Source organism: Urocampus carinirostris, chromosome 12 (assembly GCF_059441175.1).
Source record: "Urocampus carinirostris isolate Australia breed hairy pipefish chromosome 12, RoL_Ucar_1.0, whole genome shotgun sequence".
In the NCBI taxonomy this organism is placed as follows: domain Eukaryota; kingdom Metazoa; phylum Chordata; class Actinopteri; order Syngnathiformes; family Syngnathidae; genus Urocampus; species Urocampus carinirostris.
Genome location: NC_142360.1, coordinates 41,134,752 through 41,156,853, shown reverse-complemented (window position 1 = coordinate 41,156,853; position 22,102 = coordinate 41,134,752). Strand labels below are relative to the sequence as shown.

The 22,102-nt window shown below is 44.0% G+C and overlaps 1 protein-coding gene across 2 annotated transcripts in view; it reads right to left on the bottom strand.

The window, feature by feature from the left end:
* LOC148356048 (retinoic acid receptor RXR-gamma-A) overlaps window positions 1-22,102 on the bottom strand; it is a 65,350-nt gene that overhangs the window by 21,926 nt on the left and 21,322 nt on the right. Inside the window, exon 2 of one of the 2 annotated variants that reach the window (XM_088349061.1) lies at window positions 2,955-3,160. The exons of the other annotated variant lie outside the window; for it this stretch is intronic. Within the exon in view, the coding sequence (XP_088205187.1) occupies window positions 2,955-3,160 (206 nt within the window). The remainder of the gene's footprint in view (window positions 1-2,954; window positions 3,161-22,102) is intronic. 2 annotated transcript variants of the gene reach the window in all.

The window sequence follows — 22,102 nt, the reverse complement described above, 5'->3', positions numbered from 1 at the left end:
AATAACTACCAAATAGATCAAATGTTAGCTAAATAGCATGCAAAAAATGTAAAAAGCTAGTTACATAGCTGGCTAAGTAGCTAAAAAAAAAGTAGGAAGAGAGCTAGCTTCAAAGCTCAAAGGGTTACCAGATAACTAGCTAAAACAGCACATATTTGCTCATTGGCTTCATAAAACCTGTCAGGACCAGAACGGAAACAGAACCCAATTGCGTAACGTTTACGTAAGTTTTATCGAAAGAAAGAGAAAGTGTTCATCCAGTGTGCCTCCCGCATCCAGTGTTCGCTGGATGCGGGAGGCAAGTCGCTCTCAGATTCAGAATGTGATCCGGACACGGAAGTGGATCTTCTGTAATGAGTGATGGCGGTGTCAGGGACAGAAAAACGGGTCAGTAGCCGGGACTGGGAGAGCAAAGCGCGGTCGGGGTCGGAAACGGGTCATAAGCCGGGACGGGAGAGTAGACGTCGTCGGGATCAACACAGGTCGTAAGCCGCGACAGGAGGGTAGACGTAGTCGGGATCAGAACAGGTGGAAAAACGGGTCGGTAGCCAGGACTGGGAGAGCAAAGCATGGTCGGGGTCGGAAACGCGTCGTAAGCCGGGACGGGAGAGTAGACGTCGTTGGGATCAACACAGGTCGTAAGCCGGGACAGGAGGCTAGACGTAGTCGGGATCAGAACAGGTGGAAAAACGGGTCGGTAGCCGGGACTGGGAGAGCAAAGCGCGGTCAGGGTCGGAAACGGGTTGTGAGCCGGGACAGGAGAGTAGATGTAGTCGGGATGAAAACAGGTTGTAAGCCGGGACGGGAAAGTAGACGTCGTCAGGATGAAAATAAGTCAAAGCCGGAGACAAACAGGAGCAAAAACAAGAAAAGCGGGAGTCAGGGTCGAAAAAGGCTTGCCGAGTATACACAGAGGTTCGCAGACGGACTGACAACAGGAGATAGACAGGACTGGGTTTAAGTAGGGACAGGGAGCCAATCAGAACCGACGGCGGTAGGCGCCAAATGAGTGGGCAGAGGTGATTCACGTCGGTAATCATGATAATGATCTACAATCTTTGAGTGTCAACGGGCTGCTATAAACTGACATCAATTCTGCCATTATGCCAGTCAACAATGCAGGCGCACTTGTTTACAAACACAGAAGAGGCTCCATAGGTGTTGAGTGATAATGGATTTCAATAGAATCCCCCAAAAAAGAAAGAACTTTTAATGATATTGAAGCAGACTCCAAGTATCAATCTCAGAGACTGTTGATTTTTTGGCATTTTTGTGAGGACCGGAACGGAGACAGGACCCACTTGCGTTACGTTTTTTTATTAGAAAAAAGGAAAGGGCTGCGCCCACGATCCGGGGATTGCTGGACGCAGGAAGCAGGTCGCTCTGAACGCAGAAGCGGAGCTTCCGGGGCGACCGAGGGCGGTGTCGGGAACGGAAAAAAAACGGGTCAGTCGCCAGGACAGGAGAGCAAAAACGTGGTCGGGGTCGGAAACAAGTGGAAAGCCAGAAGAGGAGAGTAGACGCGGTCGAGAATAAAAACTGATCGGTATTTGGGACGGGAGAGCAGGCGCGGTCGAGATCAAACAGATCGTAGCGGGAGACAAACAGGAGCAAAAAACGGGACAGGTGAAAAAGGGCTTGCCGTGTAAAAACAGAGATTCTCAGACAGACTGACAAAAGGGGACTGACTGGACAGAGGTTAAATACTAACAGGGAGCCAATCTGTCAACAAGCTGCAGCTGGCGCCACAGGAGGGGCTAATTGGGCGCCATGGCAACCGTGACACAACCTTGTAAACACATATTTCAAATTCAAGCGTTTTCAAGCACCCTTACGAACCGAGCACTAGAAAAGTTGAGAGGGAACAAAAAAGGATGTAGAGTATGACATCCCGACTGTCTTTTAACCCCGAATGTCCCTCCGGGCGGCCATCTATAGAACCGTGCGGTGTCGGGGTCGTCGTTCCACAGCTGACGGCGGGCTCACATCGTCCTTGAAGGGATAATGGAAAGCCGTCCCGCTTCCGTCTAATGTATATTCGAGCGATGCATTCATCGAATAGAATGTACGGAGCTAGAAAAAGCGCATACGAGACACAAAAGCTGCCGTAAAGGTCGCTCCTTTCACTAGCGCCTCGCTCTCTTTCACGCTCACCCTACGGTCTACGCCATTACAAGTCATTTTCTCAAAGTAGGAACAGCGAGACCGCGCGAGTCCGTTCACGTGACAGGGATGATCCGGAGATAGTAAGTTTAAGAGAAAGAGAGAGGGAGAAAAAGAGAGAGAAAGAGAGGGAGGGCTAGAGAGCGTGATAAACAGATAGGGAGAACAAGGGAGAAACAGTGAGAGAAAAAGAGAGAGCAGAATAGAGATATGAATGGAGAAGAAGGGGGAAATGAATAGAGAGAGAAAAAGAAAGTGAAAAAAGAGAAGGATAAAAAGAATATGAGAAGTGAAACGACAGAAAGAAAAAGAGACAAAGTGAGGTGAGAGAGAGAGAGAGAGAGAGGTCATAAAAGAGAAAGAAAGAGGGTGAGAAAGAAAGAGAAAAACAGAAAGAAAGAGAATTAAAGTGTAAATTAGAGAGAGAAAATAGAAAGAGAGACAAAGAAAGAGTTGGAGAGTGAGAGAGAAATAGAGAAAAGAGAAAAAAAGAGAGCGAACGGGAGAAAGAAAAAGAGAAATGGAGAAATACGACCACAATTCTTTTGCAAGTGTTAACTGGCTTGGGTGACATCCAGTGGAAATATTTCAAACTACAGCTCATTTTCCTCTTGCGCTTCTCTCACTCTTGTCTTGCGGGCCGGATTCAAACCCTCGGTGGGCCCGTTCGACACCCGCGTTCGAAACCTCGAAAAGAAACACGAATATCGACTCGTAGGACTTTATCGGAGCGGACCGGGGAGGCGGACGGGGATAAGACGAGACGGCGAGCGGCGAAGGTTCGCTCTCACCTGCGGACTCCCGAGCGGCGCCGGGTTGAAGTGGGGCGCGGAGGCCAGCGAGAGAGCGGGCGAGGCCGTGACGGAATAAGGCGATCCGTCGAGGTGCGGGCTCCAGGAGGACGAGCGGCGGGACGAGCCGATGACCGACGGGTGACGGAGCGTGCCGCTCGTCGCCGGCCCGTGAGAATGGATCGCGCTCGTCGGCCCCGCCGAGTCTGTCGAAGGAAACCAAAAGCGTCTTGGGGTTAGGGCCTTCTGGCGTCAGACGGCCGATCGCCGATGGAATAGACCTATCTAGCGTCTCCGTTTTGCCAAATTCAAAACGGATTCCGTTCCTACCTTACGGCCGCGCTCCATTCGATAAATGAAATGAAACCATCTGCATTTCTATAGCGAGTTTTCAAGTCAATGAAGACCTCCCAAAGCGCTTTACAATGCGCTTCACACTTACCCATTCACACACACACACCAATAAGGAGTCAGCCTCCAAACGTTTTGAGGATAATCAAGATGCTAAATGGTCTGCATTTCTATAGCGCTTTTCAAGTCAATGAAGAGCTCCCAAAGCGCTTTACAATGTGTGCTTCGCACTCACCCATTCACACACACACACACTCACACATCGATAGCGGCCATGCAGGCATGCGAGGCGCTGAAAGAAAGAAAGGAAGAAAGAAAGAAGGAAAGAAAGAAAGAGGGAAAGAAGGAAATAAAGAGAGAAAGAAGGAAAGAGAAAAGAAAGAAAGAAAGAAGGAAAGTAAAAAGAAAGAAGGAAGGAGAGAGAAAGAAAAAAAAGAAAGATGGAAAGCAATAAAAAAATAAGGAAAGAAGAAAGAAAGGAGTAAATGGTAAATGACCTGCATTTCTATCGCGCTTTTCAAGTCAACGAAGACTTCCCAAAGCGCTTTACAATGTGCTTCACACTCACCCATTCACACACACGCTCACACACCAATAGCGGCCGTGCAGCCATGCAAGGCGCCGACCTGCATTAGGGATTCAGTGTCTTGCCCAAGGACACTTCCGCATACAACACGGAGGAGCCGGGAATGGAACCTGCGATCTCTTGATCCCGAGACGATCGCTCTACCTCCTGAGCTAATACCACTCGAATCCCTGTCCGGTCTCCGCAGGTGTTCCCCAGGGCTCTGTCCCGGAACCCCTCCTCTTTATCCGGTGATCTCAGCCAGAGCTCCCTGACTTTGGTGTCAGAGCCGTGACTTTGCTCGGGGTGTATTGATGGGAAGCGACAGGTCGGCATTTGCATCCGTGACCTACTTAGAAAAGGTGTCGCTCGACAGGAGCGCACCGTGCGCCGCCTCACGCGTGGCGCTACACCCGTCCGGCTTTTTTCCTTTATTGCCGTTATAAATAACCCGCCGTCATTATTTCAGTAACGGGGTCATCCGACGCGTTCGTTTTGCCGAGGGTCAAAAGCATTTTTGGACGCGAGGAACATAAGCGGGACACCATCGATCGGCATATTTACCGACGACACGTGGACGCCGCTCTCGTTTGAGCGAGCGCGGCCGCCGTCCAGGATAACACAAAACGATGCGCGATGACGTTAAATTAAATTCACGAGACTTCACCTCTGCGGAAACCGGTCTGGCGTTCGTTCTCGGCGGTTCCTGCGTCTCGAAACACTTCACGTTCCAAAACTGAGAGAGGTATCGGATACTTACTTGATATTATCTGATGTCGACCCTTTGTTGCGAATACAATATTTTATCGTAATCTACTTGACCAGTTGTCTCAGGTGTCATGGTTGCCAAGGCACCCAATTGGTCCTTGCCACGTGGCGCCAGGTTCTGTCACGGTTGCCACGGCGCCCAATGGGTCCTGCCCACGGACACCGGCTGAAACCCGTTGACGGATTGCTCCCTGCCTCTTGTCTGACTCTTGTTTGCCAAGCCCTGTGAATTTCCGTTTTTGCCCGTGTTTTGCTTCCGTTTTGTTCTCGCCCCGATCCGTTTGATTTTGACCGCTTCCTCGTTCCGATCGATCCACTTCCGTGACCGACGATCCCCGGATGGGGTGTGCGCTCGTTCCTCTTCTCCCCAATAAACTGTGAGTAACGTTACGCGATTGGGTTCTGCTTCCTGTTTCCTGTTCTGGTTTCGTGACATCAGATCCTGAGAGTTTGATTTATTTATTTGACACCACGGTGTTAAACTCATTTATTCGTGTTATATTGTTTGCTTTTGTTGTGTGAAAATACTTGAAGTGCAGTAGCATACGTCTACTTGAGCAGTTGTCACAGGTCCTGAGGGTCTGATTTATTTATTTGACACCACGGTGTTAAACTCACTTATTCGTGTTATATGTCATGATTGCTGATTGGGGGCCCCTGCGTCTGCCCCGTTGGCGCCAACAGCCCTGAGCGCTGATTGGTTCCCTGACTCCTTTTAAACCCCCGGCTTCCAAGAGGAAGCTGTCAGACCGTCCTGCGAACCTACGCTTTCAGCTAGGCAAGCTCTGTACCTTCCGACATACTCCTGCACCGTTTTCTCCTGCCTGATACCCGTTGCCGACCTGTTTCTGGACCCGTTTCTGCCCTGCTCTTTCGCCCCGGCCATTGACCCGTTTTGCCCTGTTGCCCGTTGCCGACCTCTTTTCTGGACTCGTTTATGTTTTTGATCCTATGCCCTGGCTATCGACCTGTTTTTGCCCTGTTTTCTGCCTGACACCTGTTGCCGACCTCTTTTCTGGACCCGTTTCTGTATTTGCTCCTCTGCCTCAGCCATCGACCTGTTTTGGCCCCGTTTCCTGCCTGATACCTGTTGTCGACTTCTTTTCTGGACTCGTTACTGCCATTACTCCTCCGCCTCAGCCACCGACCCGTTTTTTTCTCGCTGTCAACGACGACCTTCGTTCGACACGGAAGTGCCACTTCCGCGTTCCAGCTGTTGCCCGTGACCGACGATCATGGGATTGCGGATGCGAGTCCTTTATTCCTTATAAATAAAAACTGAGTAAAACGAACACTATTGGGTCCCGTCTCCGTTCCTGGTCCGTGACAGTTATACGGTTTGCTTTTGTTGTGTGAAAATGTGTTGAGTGCAGTAGCATATGTCTACTTGACCAGTTCTCTGGTTTGTGTTTTTTTTGTTTGATGATTAAAATGTGTTTCTGAGTATGTTGTTATATTAGTTTCAAGATTTAATCCGAAGCATATCGTATGCATCCAGAAATTTGAATGAAGTATTTACTTGCGATCGTATTCCGACGAGTCAGCCCGATCTTTTGAAGCAACCTTAAAGATTTTGCAGTGTGCAGCTTTCATTTCTTGTATGCGGACTTCTTCTTTTAGCCTTGTCATGCGAGTTCCCGGACATTCCCGTCCAGCGCTTTAGGTTTCGTTTTTGCCGGTCCGCACCCTTTCCTCAAAAAAAACTGCGCTCGGCCGTTTGTCCATGCGTTTTGTTTTTGTTTTATTTTTTTAACTTTGTAATAAATGTCCTCAACTGAACAGTTTCTCTCCAGTTTTGTTTTTCTGCTTCCGAATCCTAGAAGTTGAACACGCGGTGTCCAAGCCAATGACTCTATCGAGTGAAACTCAATATATTTTGTTTTACAATAGAAGACATTTTTTTTTAAGTCCAGTGGACTATGTCTACTTGACCATTTTTCTCGAGTCGTGAGTGTTAGATTTCATTTCTTCAAGTCAAGTCAAGTCCTGTTTATTTGTTTGGCCCTTCATCACAAGGAGTCTCAAAGGGCTGCACAGACCTATTATGACAGGATCCCCTGATCTAAACCCTACATGAGGGCAAGGTAAAACTCAAAAACCCCAACATGAGGAAAATGAAGAAACCTTGAGAAGGGACCGCACACTCACTTGATGTTGTTCATTGCTGATTGTTATTTTATGATCTCGTTTCTTTTTGTTGCACTTGAAGTGTAGGATAAATATGTTTGTGGTGAGGTGCAAGAAATATGAACCCGTCTGTTCTTCTCTATTCAATCGACTCGAATACTGCTCAAAAATAGTCATTACCATCCCAGAAGTTGAACATGTGGGGATGGTCTGTGCCGACAATTCTATCGAGTAAAACTCAATGTATATTGTTTAACAATTGAACAAAATACTAAGTCCAGTGGACTATGTCTACTTGACCATTTGTCAGGAGTAGTGAGAGTTAGATTTCATTTGTTATACTGACTTTATATTATTTAGTGCCGATTATTATTTTATGATACGGTTTCTTTCTGTTGTACTTGAAGTGTAGGATTAACGTGTTGCTATAAATATGAACGCAACGACCCGTCTGTTCTCTATTCAATCGACCCGAATACTGCCACGTGCTAGGAAAGTAAACTCCCGGTGGGCCAGAAGAGTAGATTTAAGAGACAAAGAAAAAGGGAAGAAAAAAAGCACAATAAAGAGAGAAAGAGGGATAAAAGAAGAGAATAAGAAAGAGAGGAGAAACAAAGAGACGTACAAAGAAATAAATAGAGAAAGAAAGTGAGAAAAAGAGACAATGAGAGAAAGCTAAAGAGACAGACACAGTGAGAGAAAGAGTCAGAGAGGGAAAAAGACTGAATGTGAAAGAAAGTTAGAAAGAGAGAACGTGAGAAAAAAAGAGAGCACAATAGAAAGAGGGAATAAAGAAGAGAATAAGAAAGAGAGGAGAGAAACAAAGAGACGTAAAAAGAAATAAAGATAGCAATAAAGTGAGAAAAAGAGACAAAGAGAGAGCTAAAGAGAGACAGACAGAGAAAGAGTCAGAGAGTGAAAAAGAGTGAATGTGACAAAGGGAGAGAGAGAGAAAGAAAGAGAGTGAGAAAGAGAGATAAAAAAGAACAAAAGAGGGGGCAAGAGTGAGAGAGAGAAAGAGCGAGCAAAACCGAGAGCAAGAGAGGGACTGAGAGAAAGCCAGAAAGAGAAGGTGAGAGAGGGAGGGAGAGAGAGAGTGAGAAAGAGAGAATGCGAGAAAAAAACTGCAAAAGAGGGGGCAAGAGAGGGAGAGAGGGAGAAAAAGAAATATAATGAGAGAGAGAAAAGAGCGAGCAAAAGCTAGAGCGAGAGACTGAAAAAAAGCCAGAAAGAGATGGTGAGAGGGAGAGAGAAAGAAAGAGAGTGAAAAAGAGAAAATGTGAGGAAAAAAAGGGGGCAATAGAGAGAGAGGGAGAAAGAGAGTGAGAGAGAAAGGGGGAACGAAAGCTAGAGCGAGAGACTGAGAGAAAGCCAGAAAGAGATGGTGAGAGAGGGAGAGAGAGAAAGAAAGAAAGAGTGAGAAAGAGAGAAAAGAGAGATTTAAAAAAAAAGAGCAAAAAAGGGGGCAAGAGAGAGAGGGGGAGAAAAAGAGAGTGAGAGAGAGAGAAAGAGCGAGCAAAACCTAGAGCGAGAGAGAGAGACTGAGAGAAATCCAAAAAGAAAGCCAGCTCATTTTTTTCTAGCGCTTTTATCGCTATTGTCTCACGGCCAGATTAAAATCTTTGGCGGGCCTAATCCGGCCCGCGGGCCCCATGTTTCGCACAGGTTCTATAGAGCATTTGTGGAAAGAGTTGTAAATGTTTGACTTCTCTTTTGGCGTCTCTATCACTTTTTGCGCCGAATAAGGATTCCATTGGCTAACCAATTTGTCAATCTTTTGAATCGGTCACTATTGGCTCAAATTATTCGGAGGTAAAGGAGGCCTTGTCTTTTTTAGCAATACATGCACTGAGAGTGGACCGTGAAACAAAGCCTGCAATTGGTTGAAAAAGCTGTCAATCACAAGTTGAGAGGCTAACGGCCAATAGAACATCATTTTGGGGCTAAACAGACAGCTAACAACTAGCAACGTCCATTGATGCAGACATGCTTTTAGGCGTACTTTTTTGGGGGGAGGTCTGTTGCCATTATTTCTTGTTTTGGAGTCAATATTTAACACAGTTGGATTCACTGAAGGGTCCCGGATGTAAAGGAGTCCATATTTGCAGAGAATCATCTTATGATGCTTAGGAAGAGAAGTTCCAAATCCTTTCCAGAAAGGAACTCAAAAATGTGGGGATGCTTTGTATCGCTTCCCTTTAAGACCGCCGACTCGTCTACGTCACGTCCCGACAACGTACGCCGGCTCAAAATAGGATCCAAGGCGGCCTATGTTCACTTTGTCTCGTGGGACCGAGGGCCACCGAGCGGTCCCCTTCCATTTGCCTTCCGGCCCAGGGGTGTCAAACTCCTTTGGGGACACTCGGGAGAACCAAAAACTCTCGCAGGGGCCGGCAGATGAAGAGAAAGAAAGAAAGAGAGGGAGAGAAAGAGAGGAGAAAAAGATACGAATAAAGAGAGAAAACGTGCAAGAGAAAGAGAAAAAGAAAGAAGGTAAAAGAAAAAGAAAGAGAGAGAGAGACAGAGAAAGAAAGAAAAAGAAAAGAGAGAGAGAAATAGAGAAAGAAAGAAAGAAGACAAGGGAGAGGGAAAAAGAGAAAGAAAGAAAGAAGACAAGGGAGAGAGAATAAGAGAAAGAAAGAAAGAAAGAAAGAAAGAAAGAAAGGGAGAGAGAAAAAGAGAAAGCAAGAAAGAAGACAATGGAGAGAGAAAAAGAGAACGAAAGAAAGAAAGAAAACAAGTGAGAGAGATATAGAGAGAGAGAAATAAATAAAGAAAGAAAGAAAGAAAGAAATAAAGAAAAAGAGAGAGAAATAGAGAAAGAAAGAGAAAAAAAGAGAAAGAGAAAAAAATGAAAAAGAAAGAAAGAGACAAGGAGGGAGGGAGATAAAACTGAGTGTAAGGGTGAGAAAGATACAAAGGGAGGAGACAAAGAAAGCAAGAGGGAACAAAAAGCGGGATACATAACAGAAGAGAGAGAAAAAGAGAGTGAAAGAGAGTATGAGAGAGAAAGTAAGAAAAAGAGAGATATATATCTCTTAATAATAGGAGAGAGATACTACAGATATACTTCCAAAATACTACTCTGCAAATACTACAAAAATGCGACGACGGAAGTACTTCAATGAGACAATACTCCAAAAATACCAAAATGGAAATGTGACCCAAAAAACAGAAATGCTACCAAAATACCAATACAGTAAGGCTATGATACAAAAGTACTACTCTACAAAATACTAGCGAAATCCCGTAAAAGGGAGCGTTATCTGCCGAACGGGAATCGATTCCGGAACAAACGGACTCTCGGCCGTTCGTCGGTCCGGCGCCAAAGTCCAACTCTTGACCAACTCTTGATCGAAAAAGAGGTCCAGTTTTCTAAATAGAGCTGTCCTCTTGGGTGTGACCAGTAGGGGGCAGTGACACGTCATCATGAATGAGAGCGTCAGGATCGTTTTCAAGCACTTAAAAAAAAACACGTATCGCTTTCCCAGTAACGCGGCTACGGCGCCCGTTTCGAGCATTTTCAAGCACTTCACCCGAAATCCAAGCATTTTCAAGGATTTCCAGCACCCGTACGAACCCCGGTCTTTTCTGCCGCACGACGCCGACATCGGTTTCTGTGCTAAACGAGGTTGATGCCCGATCAATGCTGTCACTCCATCCTCTTATCCTCGGCTAAGTATGCCGAGCTCAGCGGGCCGGCTGTCAGGAGGCCGGGGAGGAGCCGGGGAGGAGCCGGGGAGGAGCTGGGAAGGGGCGGGGGCTTCCAAAAGCGGACGGCGGGCCGGGGACGGACGGATTGACGGACGAACGGGGGACGGAATTTGTTCCCTTGCCCTCCCAAAGCTATACAGCATATCATCCAGCTCAGTAGCCTAGATGGTAAGGCGCCCGCTTTGAGACTGGGAGGTCGGTGGTTCGCGCCCCGGCCGAGTCATTCCTAAGACTTAAAAAGTGGTCGGCGGCGCCCTCTGTTGGCTGCGGCTGCATCGGCTCGCTACAACGGGTCAGGTGCAATCGACATTTCGTTCTGTGTACATTGTTACACAGAATGACAATACAAGGAAATTATTATTATTATTATTATTATTATTATCTGACAAAGAACATGCGACCGCCCGTTGAGAAGCACAAGAGATCCATCATACAAAAGGCATACGCATACTCTTTAACGTTCCTGTCAAATTGGCCCCGAAACCCGATCCCGGACGACCGGTTTACGGCGCTAAAACCTCGGCGAATGTGTATTTTATTTTGGCCATTTTTTTTAGACATTGTGAAAGAGTTGTAAATGTTGGACTTCTCTTTGCAGAAGTCAAATGAAAGATTGTAGATATTTGAGGGTAATAATGGGGTGTAGTAATGAATCAGGATTGGCTTTGCGCCCGTACTCTGATTAGAATATGCACCATAAAATCGCATACGTTTATGTCGGGAATTTTCAATCGTCATTTGAATCGGTTACGATTGGAACTTCAGGAGGCGTTCTCCATTTTATCAAACAGGCCTGTATAGTCTAATGCGGGATATGGATTGTAAAAATAAAAGCCTCCTATTGGCTGAAAGTGATGTCAATCGGAAGGGAAGAACGGTAACTACCATATTGGGAATCCTTTTACGTGTCCGTTCATTTTCAGTTTTGGAGCGAAAGGAACGGATCGCTACCAGGAACCTCCAATGAAGCAGATATGCTTTTAGGCGGATTTCTTTTATTTGTGGGTATCGAGAAATATTTTCTCCGGAAAAGCCATTTTTGCGGACACGCAAGGAATTTGGGGTGTGATGGCGAGTCACGCCGGCTTAATAATAGTAGGATATCTGTCGGCCAATCGATTTAGACTAGGGCTGCGACAATTAGTCGGCACAAATCGATCAAAGCGATCGTCGACGATGAGTTCCGTTGCCCGAGGAGAAAATTCAACAAAATATGAATCAAAATCCAAGGACGGATCATTCCAAATACAATGACGACTAAATACAATGTTGAAATTCAACGGGAAAACGACAAAACAGGACAATGAAAACTACAAAAGACAATTTGTAACTGTTCATCAGTACTGTCACGATTACTGATGGGAATCGCCTGTCCTCGCTCCTTTGGCGGCAACTGCCGCAGGTTCCGATTGGCTCCCTGTCCCTATTTGAACCCAGTCCCGTCCGTCCCTGTTGTCAGTCCGTCTGCGAACCTCAGTGTATACTAGGCAAGCCTTTTTCGACCCTGACTCCCACCTGTCCTGTTTTTGGTTTTGTTTGGTCCCATTGGCAAGGACAATCTATTTCAATCTTTCTTTCTCTATTCTCTCTTTCTTCATCATTATCTCTACTCTTTGCTCCCTTTCTCTCTCTATTGTGCTCTCTCTATTTCTCCCCTTTTCTGTCGCTCTCTTTTCTTCTCCTTCTTCTCTTACACTCTCTTTTTTATCTCTTATTTTCTCTTTCTTTCTCACTCTCTCTCTTTTTTTACTCTTTCCCTCTTTTTCTCACTTCTCTCTTATGCGCTCCCTTTCTTTCTGTCTCTCTCATGCTCACATTTTTCTCTCTCTCTTTTTCTCTTTATGTCTTTTTATTTCAATCTCTTTCTTTCTCTATTCTCTCTTTCTTCATCATTATCTCTCCTCTTTTCTCCCTTTCTCTCTCTCTCTATTGTGCTCTCTATTTCTCCCTTTTTCTGTCTCTCTCTCTTCTTCTTCTTCTCTTAAACTTTTTATCTCTTAATTTCTCTTTCTTTCTCACTCTCTCTCATTGTCACTCTTTCCTTCTTTTTCTCACTTCTCTCTTACGCGCTCCCTTTCTTTCTGTGTCTGTCATGCTCCCATTTTTTTCTCTCTCTCTCACTTTTTCTCTTTGTCGTCTTTTTATTTCTGTATTCTCTCTTTCCTCCTCATTATCTCCCCTCTTTTCTACCTTTCTCTATTGTGCTCTTTCTATTTCTCACTTTTTCTCTTTCTCTCTCTCTCTTATTCTGCCTCTCGTTCCCTCTATTTTTCTCCCTCACTTTTTCTTTCCCGTCTGTCTCCGACCTGTTTTGATCCTGACCACGTCCCGGCTCACGACCTGGTTTTGTCCCCGACGACGTCAACTCTCCCGTTCTGGCTTACGACGCGTTTCCGACCCCGCCCGCGCCTTGCTCTCCCAGTCCCGGCTATTGACCCGTTTTTCCGTCCCTGACCCCGCCATCGCTTGCCCTGGAAGTCCTACTCCCGCGTTCAGCGTGACCTACTTCTTGCATCCAGCAATGGGCACAACCCTTTCTCTTTCTTCCAATAAAACTTGTGGTCAACGTCACGCAATTGGGTTCTGTTTCCGTTCTGTTCCTGACAAGTACAGGTATTTCTACGGACGGCGGGATGGGATCCGTCTTCCGGTTTTGCTGGGTTTTGTTCGGTCCCGTCGGCGAGGACAGCGAAAACTGCCACGGCGTAATCTCCGAAGGAAAAGTCAAAGTACGGTATTCGGATCGAACGTCCTTGCCGTAAAGCGAGCGGCTGTAATAACACAAACAGGTCTCGGCGGCCCTCCTCGCCGACCCCCCTCCGAGTTTTGCACCGCGGTCGACACTCTCCCATCCGCACGCGGACTTTCCCTCTGAGCCTCTGCAACCGCGGGCGAGTGCAGGGTTCCTACACCCTTTTCACATCCAAATTCAAGCACTTTCCAGGCCCTTTTTTCCAGTACCTTCAGAGGACGAAATCCATTGAAGATCAAAAAAAATTTTAGCTCAGCTTTAACGACTCAAATCATGTGGCTATCTTGCCGCTAGCACGTACTTTGCTATTTTTGAACTGTTCCTATCTAGGATCTGGCATATTTGGGTGTCAATGGGCTGCAATAAACTGAGATGAATTCTGCCATCCTGCTTTAACAATGCATGTGCAGCTTCACACTTGAAGAGGTGAGCCTGGTGTTGAGGGATAATGGCGTTCAATAAAAGAAAGAACTCAATGAATACAAATCTGAAAAATGAGCTAAATTTGGACTCAAATTTTGAATCTCACAGACTACCCATCAGTTTTTTTTTTACTTATTTCGATTTATATTGATTGCGTTTTTCAAAAAGGAGCTGTGTCGAAAATAATGAAAATAAAATTGTAAATCTTTTTTTGCGTTTGATCATTTGTTTATAGCAGTAAAGAAGTTATATTTTGCAATAATCTGTGGTCTGTGCAGCCCTTTGAGACTCCCTGTCACAAATAAACTTGACTATACAAAAATCTTTTTTTTCTTTTTAGTTTATCCTCTTTTGCTTTGCCAGGAAGCAAACCGATCTATCGTTATGTCTTTGTTCACTTTAATGAATACAAATGAGAGGATATCAATCATTTCAAGCTAAAAATCAAAATAAATGATTTTCTCAGGAAAATATGTATGAAAGTTCCTTAAAAAAATCTACAAAAATCCTTTTTTTTTTAGTTTATCCTCTTTTGGGTTGCCAGGAAGCAAACTGATTTATCGTTATGTCTTTGTTCACTTTGATGAAAACAAACCAGAGGATATAAATAATTTCAACCGAAAAATCCAAACAAATGAGTTTCTCAGGAAAATATTTACGAGAGTTTCTTAAACAAAATTATACAAAAATAATTTTTTCTTTTTAGTTTATCCTGTTTTGGGTTGCCAGTCAGAAAACTGATATATCGTTATGTCTTTGCTTACTTTGATGAATACAAATAAGAGGATATCAATCATTTCAACCGAAAAATAAAAATAAATGAGTTTCTCAGGAAAATATGTATGAAAGTTCCTTAAATTTTTTTTTACAAAAATCCTTTTTTCTTTTTAGTTTATCCTCTTTTGGGTTGCCAGTCAGCAAACTGATCATTTGTTATGTCTTTGTTCACTTTGATGAATACAAATGAGAGGATATCAATCATTTGAACCGAAAAATCAAAATAAATGAGTTTCTCAGGAAAATATGTATAAGAGTTCCTTAAAAAAATCTACCAAAATCCTTTTTCTTTTTAGTTTATCTTCTTTTGGGTTGCCAGTAAGCAAAACTATATCTATATATCGTTGTTTGCGTCATCTACTACATTTATGAAGTACCAAAAACAAATGATATGGGGTTTCTTATTTGTATTTTAAAAGATACAATTGAGCTTACAATCCTACGACCGCAAAAAAAAGCGAGACTTCGATGAAGGATAAAACAAACAGACACGCCGACCCGAACTTTGAACCGATATGCCGCACGGGAAAGTGTCGAAATGAACTTTGTCAGGAAAAAAAAAAAAATCAAACTGAACTGTTTGTGTTTAATGCTAACTCGCTAACACGAGCATGAAGTCCACCGTCAAGTTGCGGTGTTACGCTGACCCGAATCACATTTCTTGGGAAAAAAAGCGAAGGATGACGTAACTCTTAAAGTGATGACACGCGTGTGATTTTTTTCCACTCTTTCCCGAAATATCCCGACAACACGCGATGCCCTTTTACATATATACAGTGCTTCGCTAAAGTATTCCTTTCCCCCCGCCCCGTTTTTCTCTAGAATTCCTTTTTTTCTCTTTTTTCTTTCTTTTTCTCCATGTTCCCATTTTTACCTTCTTTTTTCCCCTACTTATTATTCCAGTTTTGGTCATTTTTCTCAAGAACACCTTTTATTTCCCGTTTTTCTTTCTTTTCCTCCATGTTCCCATTTTTGCTTTCTTTTTTTCCTACTTTTTATTCCAGTTTTGGTATTTTTTTTCTCTTGAATCCTTTTTTTTTCTTTTTTCTTTCTTTTTCTCCATGTTCCCATTTTTGCTTTCTTTTTTTTCCTACTTTTTATTCTAGTTTTGGTCTTTTTTCTCAAGAACACCTTTTTTTTCCCGTTTTTCTTTCTTTTCCTCCATGTTCCCATTTTTGCTTTCTTTTTTTCCAACTTTTTATTCCAGTTTTGGTCTTTTTTCTCTAGAATTCCTTTATTTTATTTTTTCTTTCTTTTTCTCCATGTTCCCATTTTTGCTGTTCTTTTTTCCTACTTTTTATTCACGCTTTTGCTTCTTTTTCTTACTTCTTCTCCCCTATTTATTTTTAATCCCTGTTTAAAACTGTTTTTTTCCTTCTTTTTGTCTTTTTCATGAGAAAGACTTGGAAAAAAGGGGCTGCTTTTTGCTCCTTTTCGGTCAATGTAGTTTGTAGTCTTTATTTTGGGTCACTGTACAGCGACAACTAGTGGACAAATATAAAACACTGTCCCTTTAAGAAGAGCGGCATGTTGTTGTGGAAAAAGCCCATTAGGCAAATTCAAGCACTTCTTAAGGACCTTCAAAGCCAATTTCCAATTTTTTCCAGTACCGGAATCCAACGCGAACGATCTATTTTCCATTTTCAGTTGCAGGAAGTTCACTCATTTTAGAGTGCCCTTTTTAGGTGTAGCATGCACATATCCCCTAGGGGGCAATGCCGCTTCATAGGACAATTCCATACAAACTCATACCAACAATAACACGATATCTTTTTTCCGTCAAGCTTTTCTCCAAAAACGCCATCAAAACTCATACTTGTCATGAACCGGAACAGGACGAGAACCCAAATGCGTGACGTTTCTCACACAGGCCTTTTATTTTACGGGAAATGGGGCAGTCTGTTGCGGAATGACAGGATTGATATCGAAACAGGATCTCGAAATAAAACAGGACAAACTAGACGGGAAGGAAAACTGGAGAGAATAATAAACAGGACACAAAAATAAACGGGAACAATACTGGACAGGAAATGCCAACAGGAAACAGGACTAAGTCAAAACACACGTCTCGCGGGGCAGAGGTTCGTTGACGGACTGACAAAGGGAGAGTGAGAGCACTGAGCTTAAATAGACAGAAAGTCGATCTGTCAACGAACCGCAGCTGGCACCACAGGGGCGGGGCCAATTGGGCGCCATGGCAACCGTAACAATACTATTTGTAAACAATTTGGTATTTTTATGGAATTTGTGTTTTCTTTCTTTCTTCTGTTTTCTCGGCCGTGCACTCGGATATAATGTTTACGCAACGCGGCGATGCCATTTTTGTACGGAATCGTGCATGCTTTTGCTTCTCGATCAGATAAAAACTAACGCCGGCTGCCGTTATTCACGAGGGAAAAAGAAATGCCGGCAGAGAGCGGCGGCATCATTTTTAAGCGGACTCGTTGAAAAACACGGCAACAATTTCAAGCATTTACGAGCCCAAATTCCAGCATTTTCCGATCCTTAAAAACACAACGTTGAAACTCGAGCTTTTTTTTAAGGATTTCAAGCACCCGTACCAACCCTGTTATCAACGCAATGTCACAAGACTTAAGTCCTGCAGGGGATGAGCAAACGGCTGTATTCATCAATCGATCGGTTCAAAAAATGGATCGTTCTAGGCAACAATTTCAAGCATTTACAAACACTTCAGCCAAACGGTCCTATCCAAACAGGGTTCCTCTGGGCACTATAAAAGACAACTATTTGCTGGTTTTATGTGTAAAACTCAAAGGAAAAAGAAGAGTTCTGGGTTAGGACGTCCGGGGATTAGCGGCATCGCTAAGAGAGTTCAAGCATGTGTGGGAAAAAAAAAACCAACAATAAATAAAAGACATAACTGACCCCGATTCGCTTCCTTTTTTTCCTTACAAGGACACGCCGGACCATTACCGTAAATTTCGTATTAGAGAGCCTCGTGCTTCAAGTTCAATTCTTACATTTTCAAAATATCAGCGGGGAAATGTCCAGTACAGAAAAGTAACACCTACCACGGTACGTCACGATTACTGATGTCATGCACCTGTGCCTGTTCCTTTGGCGCCAACTGCCTCAGACTCTGATTGGCTCCCTGTCCCGATTCAAACCCACTCCTATCTGTCCCCTTTTGTCAGTCCGTCTGCGAACCTCAGTGTATACTAGGCAAGCCTTTTTCGACCCTGACTCCCACCTGTCCCGTTTTTGCTCCCGTCTGTCCCCCAGCTTCGACCCGTTTTTTATCTTGACCACATCTGCTCCCCCGTCCCGGCTTTCGACCATTTTTTGATTCCCTGACCACATCTGCTCTCTTGTCCCGACTTATGACCCGTTTTTGATCCCGACCACGTCTGCTGAAATGAAATGAAACGATCTGCATTTTATATAGCGCTTTTCAAGTCAATGACTTCCCAAAGCGCTTTACAGTGTGCTTCACATTTCCCAATAGCAGCTGTGCAGCCATGTAAGGCGCTAACCTTCTTAATGGGGGTATGAGGGGTTCAGTGTCTTACCCAAGGACACTTTGACATGTAACACGGACAAACCGGGATTCGAACTGGGATCCCTTAATCCTAAGACGATCGCTCTACCTCCTGAGCTAGTCCCGTCCTGCCTGACGACCCGTTTCTGACTCTGACCACGTTTTTCTTCTAGTCCCGGCTATCGACCCGTTTTTCCGTCCTCGACAACGTCATCGCTCGCCACAGAAGATTCACTTCCGCGTTCAGAGCGACCTGCTCCAAGGGTCCGGCAATCTTCAGATCGTGAGCGCAACCTTTTCCCTTTTTTCTAATAAAACTTGTGAGAAAGGTAACGCAATTGGAACCTGTTTCCGTTCCGGTTCTGACACGATGAAGACACCTTTTTCATGGCCCAATTTAAGCACTATTCAAGTACTTTCAAGGCCAATTTTGTCATGATAACCGATGTGTGATTGGCTCCCTGTCACTATTTGAACCCACTCCTATCTGTCCCCTGGTTGTCAGTCCGTCTGCAAACCTCAATCAACACTAGGCAAGCCTTTTCCAACCCCGACTCCCACCTGTCCTATTTTTGCTTCCGTCTGTCCCCCGGCTTCAACCCATTTTTAATCCTGACCACGTCTACTCTCCCGTTCTGGCTTACGACGTGCTTTCGACCACATTTTTGCTCGCCTGTCCCGGCTACCGACCCGTTTTTTTGTCCTTGACACCGCCATCGCTCGCTACGGAAGATCCACTTCCGCGTCAAGATCACAATCAGAGTACGAGAGCGACTTGCCTCCCGCGCCAAGCGAACACCGGATCGTGGGCGCAGCCCTTCCTCTTTCCTTGAATAAAACTTGTGAGAGACGTTACGCAATTGGGTCCTGTGTCCGTTCTGGTCCTGACAAACTTCCTGTACCTCCAAAGGATGGAAATCCAGCGTTGACTTTAATGACTAAAATAAAGTTGCTATCTTGCTGCTAACACAAACTTGGTGCTATTTTGAGCCGTTCCTATCTACGCCCTTTTTGTGTCGACGGGCTGCTCTAAACTGACACGAATTCTGCCAATCTGCTATTCTGCCGGGTAATAACTGAGTTCAATTCGAAGGACAAAAAAGGAAGAAAGTACTGTGTGTGTAAAAAGCAGAAAAATGAGCCCAATTTGGACTCATTTGAATAATAATAATCTTTTTCTTTGACTTATTTTAATGTATTTTTTTTCTTGCTTTTTTATCACTTTTCTCTTTTTGATTTCTTGATTTATTTCTTTCCTAGCTTTTTACTTCTTTTTTATTCTTTTCATCTCCATTTTCCTTTTTTTAGTTTTTTATATTTTGTCTATTTTTTCTGCTTATTCTAAGTGCCTATTATTTATTTCCAGCTATTTTAGTTTCTTTTTATTCCTAGCTTATTTTTTTCTCGTTTTCCCCTTTAATTTTTTCTTCTTTTCTTGATTATCGCTTTGCTTTTTACTTCATTTTTCTTATTTATTTCCTGTTATTTCAGTTTCTTTTTATTACTAGCACTTTCCTTTTTTTTCATGCGCGCTGATGTTTTAATGTAGAAAGAGGGAAAGTTCACGCTCGTGTCTGCTACGTAGACATATTATATGAATGAAATAGCATATGCGCTGCCCAGACTGCCGCGACTACTACATCCACTTTTCTTTGGGTGGACATAGTGCACAGGTCTCAAACAGGCAGCCCACAGGACTGAAGAGTTAATACTTGTCATTTGTATTTCATTGTTTTGCATTTACAGGGATTTCATGTTCAAATTGAAATCCGTTCAGTGCGTTGTTTGGTATTTTATACATTTTTTATAGATCTGCGAATATTTTAATTTATATTTCATGTGTTATTCATTTCTAGATAATTTGGTGCATAACGTTTTTTTTGTATTATTGAGGATCATTAAAAAGAAAATCTGAGGAGCCGTACAGGAGCTGAGCCAAAAGAGCCGGTTTTCTAAATAGAGCCGTGTGCGACATGCACAAGACAACGCCATCATGACACAGTGTCTGTGTCATTTTCACACACTTTTTTTATATTTTCCTTTATTTATTCCATGGTTTATAAAGTCAGACTGCCAAGAAACATAGCATTGGAAATCCTTTCAAGCATTTTCCAGCACTTTGCCCAGAATTCAAGCATTTTCCTGATTTCAAGGATTTCAAGCCCCCGTACGAACCCTGATATCACGTACATTTACATGAACGCATACACAAGGGTGGAAAAAAGTTAGAAATAGTGGCAGATGATTGAATATTTTAGTGTGGCAGCCGTTGACCGATTACCCGCTATATTTTTCCTCCGGGGCCACTCAGTCTTACTTTTCCTAGACATTTCCCCGCCGATTCATTTCCCCTAATAATTCTTACATGGCATCAATTTCAAGCATTTACAAAAAGACTTTACGCAATATTCAAGCACTTTTTAAGGACTTTGACATAAACCTTGCACTCATACTTATTTCATAACAGTAGCATGTACCTTTCCTCTCAGGGGGCGGGGACCCTTCATAGAACCATCCCATACAAACTCATGCCAGCTGCCGTTATTCACGAGTTAATGGCAAGAGAAGAAATGCAAAGGCAAAGGAAAACCACCACAGAGCAGTGATAGCCTCATTTCTAAGCTGACTTGGTGAGAAACATAGAGATAGATAGATAGATAAATAGATAGATCTTAGATCTAGATAGATAGATCTTTAGTTAGATTTAGACGGATAGATAGAAAGATCGTTAGTTGGATCTAGATAGATAGATAGATCTTTAGTTAGATCTAGACAGATAGATAAATCTTTAGTTAGATCTAGATAGATAGATAGATCTTTAGTTAGAGCTAGACAGATAGATAGAAAGATCATTAGTTGGAGCTAGATAGATAGATAGATAGATCTTTAGTTAGATCTAGACAGATAGATAGATAGATCTTTAGTTAGATCTAGACAGATGGATAGATCTTTTGTTAGATCTAGATAGATAGATAAATAGATAGATAGATATAGATAGATAGATAGATACTTTATTCATCCCAAAATTCCCACTTCCGGCAGTATCCTTGGGTTGAAACATAAAATAATAAAATAAAGATATAGAATACAAAAATGCCCAATATAATGTTTTGCTATAGAGTATTTAAATAGTACTACAGAAAATACACACCGTCATAAAAATAGGGTAAGATGTAAATGTGCGGGTGGGGTTTCTTTAACTCCCCCGGGCGGAGTTCAAGAGCCTCATGGCATTTACAAATAGACTTTACGCAATATTCAAGCACTTTTCAATCCTTGAAAACACAACATTAATATTCAAGATTTTAAGCACCTGTATGAACCCTGCAATAAGATAAAGAGGTATTTGGTTGAATTTCTTGACTTTGACATTCAGAGCAGTTGGCAGAAATTCGTTTTAACGAACCAGTCCGATCGCTCTGGCCGGTTCTAAACCTGCCGCAGAGCACCTACATGCAGTAAGAAGGGCCCGGTGCGTGTCCGTACCGCATTTACAGCCGCGACCTTTAAAACGTAAGAAAAAAAGCAGCTTGCGTCGGGGAATGGAGGGTACTCACAGTGACCGTAACCCATCTCCCTTCCGGCGCCGCCTCCGGCAACGGGCGAAACCGCAGGTTGCCACATGCCTCGGGCACGTTGGTCGTGGCGCACGCCGTCCCGCTCCGCCAAACTGAAAAAGGAGGCCGGGATTCCGGACCCTGCTCCTTTTTAAGTCCGAGGGGGAGGAGACGGAAGCTAAAAGGGGCGGAGTCCATCAACCCCCGCTTACGAGATTAGCCGGATTATCCTTCCCGGGAGATCAATCCCCGAGGGGCCGAAAGGGCTCCTGGGCCGCCCCCTCCCGTACCTCGGGCCGCTCCTAGAACCGTACCGGGACACCTGTTGTATGGCAGGGTGTCTGGCATGGCATTAAAGGGGGCAAACGGGGAAGGTGAGAGGGGGCATTCAATCTGTCGGGATCCCACCTACGCTAGAAGCGCTAGTTTCCAATTACAACTTCTTAAAAGGGATCAGACGCTAGCAAACGCCGGATTAGTTTTAGAACCCACGGCTGTTAAGCGGGGGCTCCCCCAAAAAAGAAGGTCGACCGATTCTTTGGCATATTTATGTATTCGTCATGTTGATTATTCAGGCTCAGATGCAGCAGAACCTCTCCCCCCTCCTGGACGCCG